This window comes from Salmo salar, chromosome ssa19 (genome assembly GCF_905237065.1).
Source record: "Salmo salar chromosome ssa19, Ssal_v3.1, whole genome shotgun sequence".
Classification (NCBI taxonomy): domain Eukaryota; kingdom Metazoa; phylum Chordata; class Actinopteri; order Salmoniformes; family Salmonidae; genus Salmo; species Salmo salar.
Genome location: NC_059460.1, coordinates 69,026,690 through 69,044,530, shown reverse-complemented (window position 1 = coordinate 69,044,530; position 17,841 = coordinate 69,026,690). Strand labels below are relative to the sequence as shown.

The following is a 17,841-nucleotide window of genomic DNA, read 5'->3' as shown; positions in this document are numbered from 1 at the left end:
CAATTTGCATACCGCCCCAACAGATCCACAGATGATGCAACTCTATTGCAGTTAACACTGCCCTTCCCCACCTGGAAAAAAATAACACCTATGTGAGAAGGCTATTCATTGAGTTACAGCTGAGCTTTCAACACCTCAAAGCTCATTGCAAAGCTAAGGACCCTACCTCTGCAACTGGATCCTGGACTTCCTGATGGGCCGCCCCCAGGTGGTAAGGGTAGGGAACAACACACCCGCCATGCTGATCCTCAGCACGGGGGCCCTTCAGGGGTGCGTGCTCAGTCCTCTCCTGTACTCTCTGTTCACTCATGACTATATGGCCAGGCACGACTCCAACACTATCATCAAGTTTGCTGATGACACAACAGTGGTAGGCCTGATCAGCAACAACGATGAGACAGCCTATAGGGAGGAAGTCATAGACCTTTCCGTGTGGTGCCAGGACAACATTCTCTCCCTCAATGTGATCAAGACAAAGGAGATGATTGTGGACTACAGGAAAAGGAGGACCGAGCACGCCCCATTCCCATCGAAGGGGCTGGAGTGGAACAGGTTGAGAGTGTCAAGTTCCTTGGTGTCCACATCACCAAAAAACTATCATGGTCCAAACACACTAAGACAGCCGTGAAGACGGCACGACAAAGCCTATTCCCCCTCAGGAGACTGAAAGCATTTGGCATGGGTCACCAGATCCTCAAAAGGATCTACAGCTGCAACATCGAGAGCATCCTGACTGGTTGCATCACTGCCTGGTATGGCAACTGCTCATCCTCCGAACGCAAGGCACTACAGAGGATTGTGCGAATGGCCCAGTACATCACTGGGGCCAAGCTTCCTGCCATCCAGGACCTCTATACCAGGCTGTGTCAGAGGAAGGCCCTAAAAATTGTCAAAGACTCCAGCCACCCTAGTCATAGTGTCACGTCCTGACCCTGGTAAGATGTTATTTTCTATAGTAGAGTAGGTCAGGGCGTGACAGGGGGTGTTTTGGGTGGTTTTTCTATGTTTTCTATTTCTATGTTTAGTTCTAGTTTTCTATTTCTATGTTGGAGTTTTTTTAGATGATCTCCAATTAGAGGCAGCTGGTTCACATTGTCTCTAATTGGAGATCATATTTAAGTTGGGGATTTTTCTATTGTGCTTGTGGGCAGTTGTATTCTGTTTAAATGTGTTCTGTGTAGTCTTCAGTACCTGACAGAACTGTTAGCTGATCGTTTTCTCTTTGTTATTTTCTTTAGTGTTCTGAGTTTAATAAACAGTAATTATGAGCACTCAGCACACTGCGCCTTGGTCCCCTCTATACGACAGCCGCTACAGAACTGCCTACCACAATTGGAGCAAGCAGCGTGCCCAAGAGGAGATGGATACCTGGTCTATAGAGGAGTGGCGAGAAAGGATAAACTGGACTTGGGGCCAGTGTATCCTTGGACAGATATCGAAGCCTGCCGGGGAAGAACGAGAGACAGCCCCCCAAAATATTTTGGGGGGTGCACACGGGTAGTTTGGTGGGGTCAGGGGTGAGACCTGAGCCAACTTCCTGTGATTATCGTGGTGAGCATGTGCCTGCCTCTCGCACTCTCCATCCAGTGTGCCTCCATAGCCCAGTACGTCCTGTGCCTGCTCCTCGCACTCTCCCTCCAGTGCGCCTCCACGGCCCAGTATACCCTGTGCCAGTTCTGCACACCCGGTCTCCAGTGCGTCTCCCTATGGTGTGAAGCCTGTAGAGATGATCCATGGCACGAAGCCTCCAGTAATGATCCATGGCCCGGAGCCTGTAGGGATGATCCATGGCACGAAGCCTCCAGACGCAATCCATGGCCCGGAGCCTGTAGGGATAATCCATTGCAAGAAGCCTGTAGGGATGATCCATGGCCCGGAGCCTGTAGAGATGATCCATGGTGCGGAACCTGTAGTGACAATCCATGGCGCGGAACCTGTTGTGACGATCCATGGAGCGGAGCCTGCAGTGACGATCCACTGTCCGGAACCCCCTGAGACGGCCTACAGACCGGAACCCCCTGAGACGGCCTACAGTCCGGAACCCCCTGAGACGGTCTACAGTCTGGAACCCACTGAGACGCCTACAGTCCGGAACCTCATGAGACAGCCTACAGACCGGAACCTCCTGAGATGTTCCCCAGCCCAGAGTCTTCAGCGGCGGCCTGCAGCCCAGAGTCTCAGCGGCGGCCTGCAGCCCAGAGCCTCCAGCGGCGGCCTGCAGCCCAGAGCCTCCAGCGGCGGCCTGCAGCCCAGAGCCTCCAGCGGCGGACTGCAGCCCTTAGCCTCCAGCGGCGGCCTGCAGCCCAGAACCTCCAGCGGCGGCCTGCAGCCCAGAACCTCCGGCGATGATCTACAGTCCGGTGGTACAGAGGGATCTGCGGGCGGAGCGGGGGTTACACACCGGAGCCGCCTCCTCTGCTGGAGGATCTGCTGGATAGTAAGGTTCTGGGTACTGCACTAGAGCCGCCATAGACAATTGTCACCCTCCCTCCCTACCCTCCCTTTTGTTTTGTGGTTTGTTTTGTTGTTTTTAGTTGCATTCGGAGTCTGCACCTTTGGGGGGGGGGGGGGGGGGTACTGTCACATCCTGACCCTAGTAAGATGTCATTTTCTATAGTAGAGTAGGTCAGGGCGTGACAGGGGGTGTTTTGGGTAGTTTTTCCATATTTTCTATGTTCTAGTTTTCTATTTCTATGTTGGAGTTTTTTGGGATGATCTCCAATTAGAGGCAGCTGGTTCGCGTTGTCTCTAATTGGAGATCATATTTAAGTTGGGGGTTTTTCTATTGTGTTTGTGGGCAGTTGTATTCTGTTTAGTTGTGTTCTGTGTAGTCTTCAGTACCTGACAGAACTGTTAGCTGATCGTTTTCTCTTTGTTATTTTCTTTAGTGTTCTGACTTTAATAAACAGTAATTATGAGCACTCAACACGCTACGCCTTGGTCCCTTCTATACGACAGCCATTACACATAGACTGTTCTCTCTACTACTGCACGGCAAGCGGTACCGGCATGCCAAGTCTGGGTCCAAAAGGCTTCTTAACAGCTTCTACCCCCAAGCCATACGACTCCTGATCAGCTAATCAAAGGGCTGTGCAGACCCTCTTTTATGCTGCTGCTACTCTCTGTTCATAATCTATGCATAGTCACTTTAACTCTACCTACATGTACATATTACCTCAATTACCTTGACTAACCGATGTCCCCGCACATTGACTCTGTACCGGTACCACCTGTATATAGCCTTGCTTGTTATTTTACTGCTGCTGTTTAATTATTTGTTACTTTTATTTTCTATTGATCTTTTTTTCTTAACTTCTTAAAGCATTGTTAGTTAAGGGCTTGTAAGTAAGCATTTCACTGTAAGGTCTACACCTGTTGTATTCGGCGCATGTGACAAATAACATTTGATTTGATGTTTATGATGTGATTAAAGGGATAGTTAACTTTTTGGAAAACATTTTTGTGGTCATTAATTTGACTAAACAAAAACGCCTGCAAATGTCACAGATTGCAAGTACAATATGATGTGTGTATAAACTATTAACCTGTTAGGAATAATAGGATGATTCCAATGCCAGAATAAAACAATTATCATGAGAGGGCCATGAACAGTACCTAGTAATGCTGTATACTGCTAGAAATTTCAGATTTTCAGCTTTTTCAAATCAAAAGATCCAATAAATAGTAAATAATATGAAAATATGATAGAACCTATTCATGAATAATGAGTGAATAAGGCCTGAATATTTTTTATGATAATGTACATATATTTACAATCAACTTTACAAATTACATCCTATAAGATTTCAGCTGCCTTATTACTGTAATAAATTATCATATAACTTGGTTAGGACAAATGTACATTATTTATGGTTCACGGCTTTCATTCATTCTTGTGTCCCTCCCCTACTGAAACTCAGAGTTGGTTAGCCATTCTATGAATTCGTTACGATCTTAGCTTTAATCTCCTATAAAAGTTGTCTGTCTGTGATGAACACAATGTGGTTTTGTTTCACATCGACAAATAATGTTCACGTTTTTTTAAATTAAACTAGATATAGTAAAACCGAATTGACGGACAGTCCAACCAGTGAAGGAAAGTGCAGGTGGGACTTCCCAGCTGTGGATATGTAACCCAATACCCCAGAGTCTTTAAAGGCAAACTCAAGTCAAGCTGGGAAGCGTGGCTATCAGCCAAAACTGTCGCAAAGCGAATGGCTTAAAAGAGGCTGATTTATAAGTAAATTACCTTGATAAAACAATTAAATTATAACTGCATGTTATGATGAACATTCAGTGTAAAAAGAGTTACTGTCATGTAGTGTGAGTATGTGTGTGTGTCATTGTCATCACCGTGGTGCTGGAAGTCAGGCGGAGGGCATGGATGGGACACTGGTCCGTTGCTGTGACGATAAGTGCGTAGTGTCCATTGCTGATCTCAAAGTCCAGCTCCTTCACTGCAACAATCCTTCCCTGGACACATACACATGCACAAAAAGACAAATACTTTAACACGCAATGCTATTCTAAACACTGTACACTCAGTGGTGTCCACAACCTACACATAGTACCAGACCTGGGTTCATATACTACTTAAAATCTTTCAAATACTTTGAGTAGTTGCTTTAACCTGCCTGGTGTCCCTGATGGGCAGGGTTCGCACTTCTGCAACAATTCTGATACTAAAAGATGGGCTGACGGGAAAGTGAGTTTTTGTGTTTATCTAAAAAAAAAAATGTACAGAAAGTTCATACTATTATAACATACAGTGGCAAGAAAAAGTATGTGAACCCTTTGGAATGACCTGTATTTCTGCATAAGTTAGTCATAATATTTGATCTGATCTTCATCTTGGTCACAACAATAGACAAACATAGTGCATTTAAACTAAAAACACACAAACGATTGTGTTTTTCTTGTCTATTTTGAATACATCATTTAAACATTCACAGTGTAGATTGGAAAAAGTATGTGAACCACTAGGCTAATGACTTCTCCAAAAGCTAATTTGAGTCAGCTAACCTTGGAGTCCAATCAATGAGATGAGATTGGAGGTGTTGGTTATAGCTGCCCTGCCCAACAAAAACACTCACAAAATTTGAGTTTGCTATTCACAAGAATGTGAACAATGCTTTGAACAAAAGAGATCTTAGAAGACCTAAGATTAAGAATTGTTGACTTGCATAATGCTGGAAAGGGTTAGAAAAGTATCTCTAAAAACCTTGATGTTCATCAATCCACGGTAGGACAAATTGTCTATAAATGGAGAAAGTTCAAATACAAAATAAAGAAAAACCCTTGAATGAGTAGGTGTTCTAAAACTTTTGACCGTTAATGTATATATAAATACTTCTCCTGAAGTCCATATATACTGAACAAAAATATAAACGCAACATGTAAAGTGTTGGTCCCATGTTTCATGAGCTGAAATAAAATATCCCAGAAATGTTCCATACACACAAAAAGCTTATTTCCCTAAAATGTTGTGCACAAATTTGTTTACATCCCTGTCAGTGAGCATTTATCCTTTGCCAAGATAATTCATTCACCTGACATGTGTGGCATATCAAGAACATGATGAAACAGCATGATCATTACACAGGTGCACCTTGTCCTGGGGACACTAAAAGGAAACTCTAAAATGTGCAGTTTTGTCACACAACACAATGCAACAGATGTGTCAAGTTTTGAGGGAGCATGCAATTGGCATGCTGACTGCAGGAATGTCCACTAGAGCTGTTGCCAGAGAATTGAATGTTCATTTCTCTACCATAAGCCATCTCCAACATCGTTTTAGAGAATTTGGCAGTACGTCCAACCGGCCTTGCAACCTCAGACCACGTGTAACCATGCTAGCCCAGGACCTTCCTTTCCGGCTTCTTCACCTGCGATATCGTCTGAGACCAGCCACTCGGACAGCTGATGAAACTGAGGAGTATTTCTGTCTGTAATAAGGCCCTTTTGTGGGGAAAAATTCATTATAATTGGCTGTGCCTGGCTCCCCAGTGGGTGGGCCTATCCCCTTCCTGGCCCACCCATGGCGGCTCCCCTTCCCAGGCATGTGAAATCCATAGATTAGGGCCTACAGTGAGGGAAAAAAGTATTTGATCCCCTGCTGATTTTGTACGTTTGCCCACTGACAAACAAATGATCAGTGTATAATTTTAATGGTAGATTTATTTGAACAGTGAGAGACAGAATAACTACAAAAAAATCCAGAAAAACGCATGTCAAAAATTGTCTAAATTGATTTGCATTTTAATGAGGGAAATGAGTATTTGACCCCCCCCTCAATCAGAAAGACTTCTGCCTCCCAGGTGTCTTTTATACAGGTAACGAGCTGAGATTAGGAGCACACTCTTAAAGGGAGTGCTCCTAATCTCAGCTTGTTACCTGTATAAAAGACACCTGTCCACAGAAGCAATCAATCTATCAGATTCCAAACTCTCCACCATGGCCAAGACCAAAGAGCTCTCCAAGGATGTCAGGGACAAGATTGTAGACCTACAAAAGGCTGGAATGGGCTACAAGACCATCGCCAAGCAGCTTGGTGAGAAGGTGACAACACTTGGTTCGATTATTCGCAAATGGAAGAAACACAAAAGAACTGTCAATCTCCCTCGGACTGGGGCTCCATGCAAGATCTCACCTCGTGGAGTTGCAATGATCATGAGAACGGTGAGGAATCAGCCCAGAACTACACGGGAGGATCTTGTCAATGATCTCAAGGCAGCTGGGACCATAGTCACGAAGGAAACAATTGGTAACACACTACGCCGTGAAGGACTGAAATCCTGCAGCGCCCACAAGGTCCCCCTGCTCAAGAAAGCACATATACATGCGCATCTGAAGTTTGCCAATGAACATCTGAATGATTCAGAGGACAACTGGGTGAAAGTGTTGTGGTCAGATGAGACCAAAATGGAGCTCTTTGGCATCAACTCAACTCGCCGTGTTTGCAGGAGGAGGAATGCTGCCTATGACCCCAAGAACACCATCCCCACCGTCAAACATGGAGGTGGAAACTTTATGCTTTGGGGATGTTTTTCTGCTAAGGGGACAGGACAACTTCACCGCATCAAAGGGACGATGGACGGGGCCATGTACCGTCAAATCTTGGGTGAGAACCTCCTTCCCTCAGCCAGAGCATTGAAAATGGGTCGTAGATTGGTATTCCAGCATGACAATGACCCAAAACACACGGCCAAGGCAACAAAGGAGTGGCTCAAGAAGAAGCACATTAAGGTCCTGGAGTGGCCTAGCCAGTCTCCAGACCTTAATCCCATAGAAAATCTGTGGAGAGAGCTGAAGGTTCGAGTTGCCAAACGTCAGCCTCAAAACCTTAATGACTTGGAGAAGATCTGCGAAGAGGAGTGGGACAAAATCCCTCCTGAGATGTGTGCAAACCTGGTGGTCAACTACAAGAAATGTCTGACCTCTGTGATTGCCAACAAGGGTTTTGGCACCAAGTACTAAGTCATGTTTTGCAGAGGGGTCAAATACTTATTTCCCTCATTAAAATGCAAATCATTTTATAACATATTTGACATGCGTTTTTTGGGATTTTTGATGTATTTCCTTATATAAACTGTAACTCAGTAATCGTTGAATCGTTGAAATTGTTGCATGTTGCGTTTATATTTCAGTATATAATGGTGTGTATAGATAGTATGGACAGTATACGAATAGAAAATGTGTGTGCAACAGTAGTTATATAGGATGAGCCATGACTAGAATACAGTATGTACAGTATGAAGTGGGTAAAACAGTATATAAACATTATTAAAGTGACTAGTGCTGTTGCGCCTTCTTCACCACACTGTCTGTGTGAATGGACCATTTCAGGTCGTCAGTAATGTGCACGCCGAGGAACTTGAAACTTTCCACCCTCTCCACTGCTGAAGTTCACAATCAGCTCTTTCATTTTGTTAACATTGAGGAAAAGGTTATTTTCCTGGCACCACTCCGCCAGGGCTCTGACCTTCTCCCTGTAGGCTGTCTCATCGTTGTTGGTCATCGTTGTTGTGTCATCAGCAAGCTTGATGATTGAGATGGGGACGTGTGTCGCTACGCAGTTATTGGTGAACAGGGAGTACAAGAGGGGGCTGAGAACGAACCCCTGTGGGGCCCCTGTGGGGCCCCTGTGTTGAGGATCAGTGTGGCGGAGCTGTTGCTGTCTACCTTCCCCGACCACACTTCAGTGTGGTCGGCCCGTCAGAAAGTCCAGGACCCATTTGCATGTGATGAGATATGATGGCACTACGATGTTGAAGGCTGAGCTGTAGTCGATTAACAGCATTCTTATATAGGTATCTTGTCTCGTCTTGTCTTGACTCTTGTCCAGGTGGGATAGAGCAGTGTGAAGTGTGATGGTGATTGCATCGTCTGTGGATCTGTTGGGGCAGTTTGCAAATTGTAGTGGCTCTAGGGTGTCGGGTAAGGTTGAGGTGATATGATCCTTAACTAGCTTCTCAAAGCACTTCATGATGACAGAAGTGAGTGCTATAGGGTGATAGTATTTTAGTTCAGTTACTTTCATTTTCTTGGGTACAGGAACAATGGTGGACATCTTGAAGAAGTGGGGACAAGAGACTGGGATAGGGAGAGATTGATTGAATAGGTCTATAAACACTCCAACCAGCTGGTCTGCACATGCTCTGAGGATGCGGCTTGGGATGCCCTCTGAGCTGGCAGTCTTGTGATGGTTGACACGCTTAAATGTCTTACGTCGGCCACGGAGAACGAGAGCTCACAGTCCTTGTGAGCGGTGGCGGCCCGCGTTGCCGGCCCGCATCTGCGGGCCTCGTTTGCAGGAGAGCACGCCCCCATCCACATGTCTGTAGTGGAGCTTCAAGTTCCTTGGCATCCAAATCACTAAGGTCCACACATACCCGTGAAGAGGGCCCGACAGCACCTCTTCCATCTCAGGAGGCTGAAAAGATTTGGCATGGGCCCTCAGATCCTCAAAAAGTTCTACAGTTACACCATCGAGAGCATTATGACTGGCTGCATCACCGTTTGGTATGGCAAATGCACCACCCTCGACCCACAACACACTACATAGGGTGATGCGGACAGCCCAGTACATCACTGGGGCTGAGCTCCCTGTCATCCAGGCAATGTCAAAGGCCCAAATAATTGCCAAAGACTCCACCACCCAAGCCATAGACTGTTCATCACTGGTGCTGAGCTCCCTGGGGCCAAGCTACCTGCCATCACTGGGACCGAGCTCCCTGCCATCCAGGACCTCTATCAAATTAAATGAAATTGTATTGGTCACATACACATGGTTAGCAGATGTTATTGCGAGTGTAGTGAAATGCTTGTGCTTCTAGTTCCGAAAGGCGGTGTCAGAGGAAGGGCCAAAAATTGCCAAAGACTCCACCACCCAAGCCATAGATTGTTCACTCTGTTACCGTCTGGCAAACGGTATCGGAGCATTGGCTCTAGGACCAACATGCTCCAAGACAGCCTAGAAGGCCAGCATCCCAGAGTCACCTCTTCACTGTTGACGTTGAAACTGGTGTTTTGCGGGTACTATTTAATTAAGCTGCCAGTTGAGGACTTGTGAGGCATCTGCTATTCCATAAAAAATCAGCCGTTCCCAGCTACAAAAGTCATTTACAACATTAACAATGTCTACACTGTATTTCTCATCAATTTGATGTTATTTTGATGGACAAAATCTGTGCTTTTCTTTCAAATACAAGGACATTTCTAAGTGACCCCAAACTTTTGAACAGTAGTGTATTTTGCACACGAACTGCCGCCTGTTTGGAGTACTTATTGTAAGATTAGGGGTGTTAACCCCGGTGTCCTGGCTAAATTCCCAATCTGGCCCTCATACCATCACAGCCACCTAATCATCCCCAGCTTACAATTGGCTCATTCATCCCCCCTCCTCTCCCCTGTAACTATTCCCCAGGTTGTTGCTGTAAATGAGAATGTGTTCTCATTCAACTTACCTGGTTAAATAAAAAATAATCTGATTGTCCGAAATGGTCTGGACCTGTCTTTTCTACTGTTGTTCACTCTGGAAGATGCTCCTTGGAAGATAAGCTAGCCAGCCGTGTCGATGGTTCCCACTGTGTGATGAGAGTAGCGTACTACAGTGATTTGAGAAGAGTACTACAGTATTATGGTTTGAAGAGTCGTAGGATGGTCCCACTTAAATTCGCTTTTCTAGATATTTGACTTAGGACAGCTAATCAGCCATACCAGCGATTGTCTGGAAGGTGAGCTTTTTCACCTCAAGGTCCAAATCACTTTGGATGTGAGCTGCGGCTCTACACGCCTCTCTGGTCTGGGAGGTGAGTTTAGTTATTTCACCTCGTGTTGCGATTCAAAGTTCCAACCATTTCAAACGTGTAGCTCCCACTCCATGCTTTTCTCGTCTAATGTTAATTTCTTACCAATCCTTTTATGCACTCTCTCGAAATGGGCGGTTCCGTCAGTTTGACACTCGAGGTGTGGCTGCTTACTATGCACAGTTTATAGGAGATAGATTAATCTATGGCTCCTAAAATCACATCCTATCTTATTAACAAAAATACTTTTATACTTTTTCATATCTCATATACAATGTAGAGGAGGGAGACTTGACAGATAAAGGGGATATAAGTTACAGTATTTCCTTTATAACCTTTTTAAAAACATCACAAAATAAAAACCAATATGACATTAGTTTTCTATAGATCATCTCTGACCATTCACCACGTTCTTATGTTAGAACTATTGTTTCAGTATTCACTTTAGAAACTGTTAGAGTTTCGGCGGAAAAAAAGTCTGATAACAAATCCAAACACATTCACATACACATACATACGCACCGCATACAGACAACACAAACACACATACTGACACAACACACACACTTTTACACTCATCCTATACTGCTGCTAATCTGTTCTTTATTTTACTCTTATTATTATCTATCCTGATGCCTAGTCACTATACCCTGCCTTGTACATTTAGTAAGGATCGGCGTCCCGTCAACGGGACAGTTGTAAATCATGCAGCGCATTATGTCAAGATCGCAGATTTTAGAGAAATAACAAATGTCGGTACATATAGGTGTCTTATATTGGCTGAAAGTTTAAATTCTTGTTAATATAACTGCACTGTCCAATTTACAGTAGCTATTACTGTGGAAAAAATGCCATGCTATTGTTTGAGGTGAGCTCCTAACACAAAACACTTTTTTCAATTTGCAAAGACACTCGTTCAATTTGCAAAGAAAGGAATCTGTGAAAATCTCACCCTAAACGTTGTTTCAATGTGTCAAATCACATTTGTATGTATTCCTCAGAGATTCTAGAAGGTAACAAGACTTCACTATATCATTAGGGGTGTAGTATATCCTATAGGACACCATATTTGGTCAGAGAGCGACGCCTTCATGGCACACTGATGAAGCGGGCGGTCATCACTTGAACGATTGTATCTTTGTCAAATAAGCGCCAATTGGGGTCAAACAAAGCTAGCTAGATAGCCAATGAGCTGGGCTTTACGGGAGTATCCGGAAACCATGTATATGTCATAAAATGTAGCTATTACCTTGTACGATATTCAGAGTTATGAAGTTATGAAAACTGGTTGTTTTGCAAATGTTGAACTTATAATATGGCTACTAATACTTGGAAAGCGAAATCAAAGTATACAGATTTGACGATATTCTTGCAGAAAAATGTAATATGAGTGCGAATGGCTCCTTCACGATTTGCCCAAATGTACCTGGGGACTTCACACTAAAAGTCTTGTAGTTCACTCATACTTCAAGTTATCCAGCCATCAACTTTGCAAATACACTGCTGCCATCTGGTGGACACTATTGGAATTACAACGAGAGTGATGGCTAGAACTGGCTAGAACCTTTCTCTTGCATTTCAAAGATGGTGGTAGAAAAAGACCGGTTGGGTTTTTTCTTTGTATTTTCTTCTACCAGATCTAATGTGTTATATTCTCCTACATTCAATTTACATTTCCAAAAACGTCAAAGTGTTTCCTTTCAAATGGTACCAAGAATATGCATATGCTTGCTTCAGGGCCTCAGCTACAGGCAGTTAGATTTGGGTATGTCATTTAGACAAAAATTGAAAAAAGGGGGCTATCCCTATAAGGGATAATGCCCGAGAAGCCAGTGTTTGGGGGACATATTGACACGATGTTATCACTTTTATACAACGGGTTACCAACATATTCAAATAATGATTTACATATTTTCATTCAAATATATATATTCATACTATTTCATCCTTCCACAAGATACAGTCCCGACACAAATATAGGGTTGCTACCTAAGCCAGCTGGTCATTCGTTCTATCGGTTTGGTTGCCAGAGACTCGACCCAGTCATTCAGTCTTTTTGTTCTGTATCTTTGGACGCAACCCAGTCGTTCGTTCTAAGTGTTCCATTTGCGTTACTGGCTGGCAACGTTCTTATCCCTTGCTTGCTAGCTAGCCAACTATGGCTAACTTACAGTAACGTCAAACAGTGCAGCTGTTTTCTAGTGACATTTAATTGGATAGATCCATAACAATGAGCTAATGAGGCGCGATTTCGCCTGGCGTAGAAAATGTGCTCTCTCGTCAGGACATTGTTGTTCAGAGGAGCTAGCCAGCAACACAGCTAACACAATCACTTCAAACTGAAGCTGAAAAGACTTCAAACTAGCTGCACTTAATTTTACCTGTTTTCTATTGATAGTTATTTGTATATATCCATAAAAATTATGCTGATTCTTGATTTCGACTAGCTGAGAAAAGATGCCCACCTGTCTGTCTCATCCCGACTCCCAACACGTTCATTACTATGGGAAAGCTGGGGATCGAATCTCCATATCGAAACAATGTTGCAAATGCCGGACAGACAGACAGCAAGGTTTATACAAATCTCTGCTGTTGAAAACTAAACTTTAGTCTAAAAGAAATAATAATGTCTAGATGAGAAATAATGTCTAGATGCTTTTTATAGTGGAGATCAAATTTATAAATTACCTGGCTGTGCTGATGTGACAGTGGATTGTGCAGTCAGATGGAACAGAGTAAATAGGTATTTTAACATCATAGATTTAGCTGGTGGTAACTGTGGAAGAGACACAAGCTGGAATGCTGTTTTAACCAATAAGCATTCAGGATTACAACCAACCGTTGTATAAATCGTTGTATAAATCTAACTCAAATACCTCATACTGCACATTGATCTGGTATATAGCACTCCCTGTATATAGCTCCATTCTTGTGTATTTTATTCCTCATGTTACAACTTTTCTTTTTATTATTATTATTTTTAACTCTGCATCATTGGGAAGGGCTCATAGACAAGCATTTCATGGTTAAGTCTAGACCTGTTGTATTCGGCACATGTGATGAATAACATTTAATTCGATTTTTCTATTTGTTTCATTGCGCAAGGCATGCGCAATCAATCACAGCTAAACTATCTGAAAGGTTTTCAAATAGTAGAAAAATCAAGGTCTGCACAGAACACAAAGTAGGTTAGGTATCAGTGTAAAATATCTGTCCATATTCTTACGGTAGTGTGATTGATGTGGAAGGTGATGGCCAGATTTCCGTGGACGATGGAATATCGCAGGGTGCCATTGAGGCCTTCGTCTGGGTCGATGGCGGTTACCGTGGCAATAATGGCACCCACGGTGTTGGGGCCCTCGCTCAGCACCGTCACATACTCTTCCTCTGGAAACTCTGGCGCGTTGTCGTTCTCATCCACTATACGCACGTAGATGGTAGTCGATGACTGGTGGTGAGACAGAAAAGGATGTAGAAAAAGCATGCTGAGGGCACAAACTGTACATTATTGAATAAAAAATAAATTACAGCACAAATTCCAGATCTTGATACTCCATTTTTAAAAGATCTAGAGTACCAGTCAAAAAGTTGGACAAACCTACTCATTCAAGGGTTTTTCTTTATTTTAACTAATTTCTACATTGTAGAATAATAGTGAAGACATCACAACTATAGAATAACACATATGGAATCATGTAGTAACTAAAAAAGTATTTTATATTTGAGATTCTTCAAAGTAGCCACCCTTTGCCTTGATGATAGCTTTGCACACTCTTGGCATTCTCTCAACCAGCTTCATGAGGTAGTCACCTGGAATGCATTTCAATTAAAAGGTGTGCCTTGTCAAAAGTTAATTTGTGGAATGTATTTCCTTAATGTGTTTGACCCAATCAGTTGTGTTGTGACAGAAGATAGCCCTATTTGGTAAAAGACCAAGTCCATATTATGGCAAGAACAGCTCAAATAAGCAAAGAGAAATGACAGTCCATCATTACTTTAAGACATGAAGGTAAGTCAATTTGGAAAATTTCAAGAACTTTTAAAGTTTCTTCAAGTGCAGTCGCAAAAACTATCAAGCGCTATGATGAAACTGGCTCTCATGAGGACCGCCACAGGAAAGGAAGACCCAAAGTTCCTTCTGCTGCAGAGGATGAGTTTATTAGAGTTACCAGCCTCAGAAATTGCAGCCCAAATAAATGCTTCTCAGAGTTCAAGTAACAGACACATCTCAACATCAACTGTTCAGAGGAGACTGCCTGAATCAGCCCTTCATGGTCGAATTGCTTCAAAGGAACCACTAGTAAAGGACACCAATAATAAGAAGAGACTTGCTTGGGCCAAGAAACATGAGCAATGGACATTAGACCGGTGGAAATCTGTCCTTTGGTCTGATTAGTCCAAACGTAATATTTTTGGTTCCAACCGCTGTGTCTTTGTGAGACGTAGAGTAGGTGAACGGATGATCTCCGTATTTGTGGTTCTCACCATGAAGCATGGTGAGAACGAGGTGTGATAATGTTGGGGTGCTTTGCTGGTGACACTGTCTGTGATTGATTTAGAATTCATGGCACACTTAACCAGCAGTCACAGCAGCAATATTTGTGACCTGTTGCCACAAGAAAAAGGCAACCAGTGAAGAACAAACATCATTGTACATACAACCCATATTTATGTTTATTTATTTTCCCTTTTGCACTTTAACTTCAACACTGTATATAGACAAATGTCTTTATTCTTGTCATGTTTACTGTTCATTCTTTTTTGTTTATTATCTATTTCACTTTCTTTGGCAATGTAAATGAGACAAAGCAAGAAGAGCATTCTATGCCATTAAAAGGAACATTACAATTGAAATTCAAATTATAATCTGGCTCAAAATCTTCCAGTCAGTGATAGAACCAATTGCTCTATATGGCAGCAAATTATGGGGTCTGCTCTCTAATAACGAATTTACCAAATTGGACAAACATCCAATCGAAATACTGCATGCAGAGTTTTGCAAGACTGTATTGCAAGTGCAAAGAAAAACTCCCAGTAACGCATGTAGAGCAGAATTGGGCCAATAGCCCCTCCTTTTCGATTAGAAAAAAATAGCCATCAAATTTTAAAGCTAAAAAAATAAGTAAATGACCCCAAGCATACTTCCAAAGTTGTGGCAAAATGGCTTAAAGACAACAAAGTCAAGGTATTGGAGTGGCCATCACAAAGCCCTGACCTCAATCCTATAGAATATTTGTGGGCAGAACTGAAAAAGCGTGTGCGAGCAAGGAGGCCTTCAAACCTGATTCAGTTACACCAGCTCTGTCAGGAGAAATGGACCAAAATTCTGCCAAATTATTGTGGGAAGCTTGTGGAAGGCTACCCGAAACGTTGGACCCAACGTTTGACCCAAATTAAGCAATTTAAAGGCAATGCTACCAAATACTAATTGAGTGTATGTAAACTTCTGACCCACTGGGAATGTGATGAAATAAATAAAAGCTGAAATAAATCATTTTCTCTACTATTATTCTGACATTTCACATTCTTAAAATAAAGAGGTGATCTAACTGACCTAAGACAGGGAATTTTTACTATTAATTTAATTATATTTGGCTAAGGTGTATGTAAACTTCCGACTTCAACTGTATATATTCTTATTCCATTCCTTAACTTAGATTTGTGTGTATTGGGTAGTTGTTGTCGGAACTAGAAGCACAATAATTTTGCTACACTCGCAATAACATCTGCTAACCATGTGTATGTGACCAGTACAATTTGATTTGATTTAAATCGTGTGGATACCCCAATTACAGAAGAAGAATTATTGGAAAAACTATGCACTCTCCAACCCAAAAAGGCCAGTGGTGCTGATGGTATTTTAAATGAAATGATCAAATATACAGACCACAAATTCAAATTGGCTATACTCAAACTCTTCAACATTATCCTCACTGTTCGGCCCTCATTTTCCTGTAGTCCACAATCATCTCCTTTGTCTTGCTCACATTGAGGGACAGGTTGTTGCCCTAGCACCACACTGTCAGGTCTCTGACCTCCTCCCTATAGGCTGTCTTATCGTTGTTGAAATAAATCAAAACAAAAACACGGTGACAACTTTTCTAGTAACCAGTTCAGCTAAAACCCATTCAAATACGGTGAAAAAGTGGGAAAAGACTAACTATACAAACAATTTAAAATAAATATCAGCAACAATGACCATGACAAACACATCTCTACAGCACAAATCTTTTCAAATAAATCATTGAAATTTGCTTACTGACATTCTCTGCCAATGGATAGTTCGTGTTACAGTGAAATGTTTTCTTTTTGTTAATTCCGGCTCCTGAGTCAGCTAGTACAACTCATACCGATCAGTTACAAGATTATACAAAAACACTGCCAGTATTTGTGCCTTTTACATTTAAATACTTGCTCCACAGCTTTACAAACAAGCACACCTAAATTAATTTGACCCCCCCCCAAAAAATGGCACAAAATTATGACTTCCAAGTGACTGACTTGGACAAGCAACATAAAACCCAAATCTGAAACCAAAAAAAATAGTGTCAGGGAGAAACATTGTACTTTCCATTAAGACCACTTCCAACAAGAGTGCAGGAAAATCAAAGGACAGGTTGCTTGATGTCATAAGTGCCAAGGTGCATTTTTGTAGACTTTGCTAATGTTATATTCCCTGTTGTGTCGTCAGCAAACTTAATGATGGTACTGGAGTCGTGCTTGGCCACGCAGTCGTGGGTGAACAGGGAGTACAAGAGGGGACTAAGCACGCACCCCTGAAGGGCCCCGGTGTTGAGGATCAGCGTGGCAGATGTGTTGTTGCCTACCCTTACCATCTGGGGGTGAATTGGATTGTGTCTAGGGTTTCCAGGATGATAGTGTTGATGTGAGCCATAACAGAATTCCACATTAAACCGGTGGAAATCTGTCCGTCGTGTGTTTGTGAGATGCAGAGTAGATGAACGGATGAACTCCGCATGTGTGATTCACACCGTGAAGCATGGAGGACGAGGTGTGATGGTTTAGGGGTGCTTTGCTTGTGACACTGTCTGTGATTTATTTAGAATTCAAGGCACACTTAACCAGCATGGCTACCACAGCATTTTTCAGCGATACGCCATCCAATCTGGTTTACGCTTAGTGAGACTATCATTTGTTTTTCAACAGGATAATGACACAAACACACCTCCAGGCTGTGTAAGGGCTATTTGACCAAGAAGGAGAGTGATGGAGTGCTGCATCAGATGATCTGGACTCCACAATCACCCAACCTCAACCCAATTGAGATGGTTTGGGATGAGTTGGACCGCAGATTGAAGGAAAAGCAGCCAACAAGTGCTCAGCATATGTGGGAACTCCTTCAAGACTGTTGGAAAAGTATTCCTCATGAAGCTGGTTGAGAGAATGCCAAGAGTGTGTAAAGCTGTCATCAAGGCAAAGGGTGGCTACTTTGAAGAATCTCAATTATAACATATACAGTGCTGTGAAAAAGTATTTGCCCCCTTCCTGATTTCTTTTTTTCTTGCACATTTGT

The 17,841-nt window shown here is 42.7% G+C and overlaps 1 protein-coding gene across 3 annotated transcripts in view; it reads right to left on the bottom strand.

Moving 5' to 3' along the window:
* The window catches only part of LOC106579432 (cadherin-23), a 706,260-nt gene that overhangs the window by 117,287 nt on the left and 571,132 nt on the right, over nt 1-17,841 (bottom strand). For all 3 annotated transcript variants that reach the window (XM_014159337.2, XM_014159338.2, XM_014159340.2), the window contains 2 exons: nt 13,534-13,755; nt 4,354-4,473 (listed from right to left, as the gene is read on the bottom strand). In XM_014159337.2, coding sequence (XP_014014812.2) covers nt 4,354-4,473; nt 13,534-13,755 — 342 coding nt within the window. The remainder of the gene's footprint in view (nt 1-4,353; nt 4,474-13,533; nt 13,756-17,841) is intronic.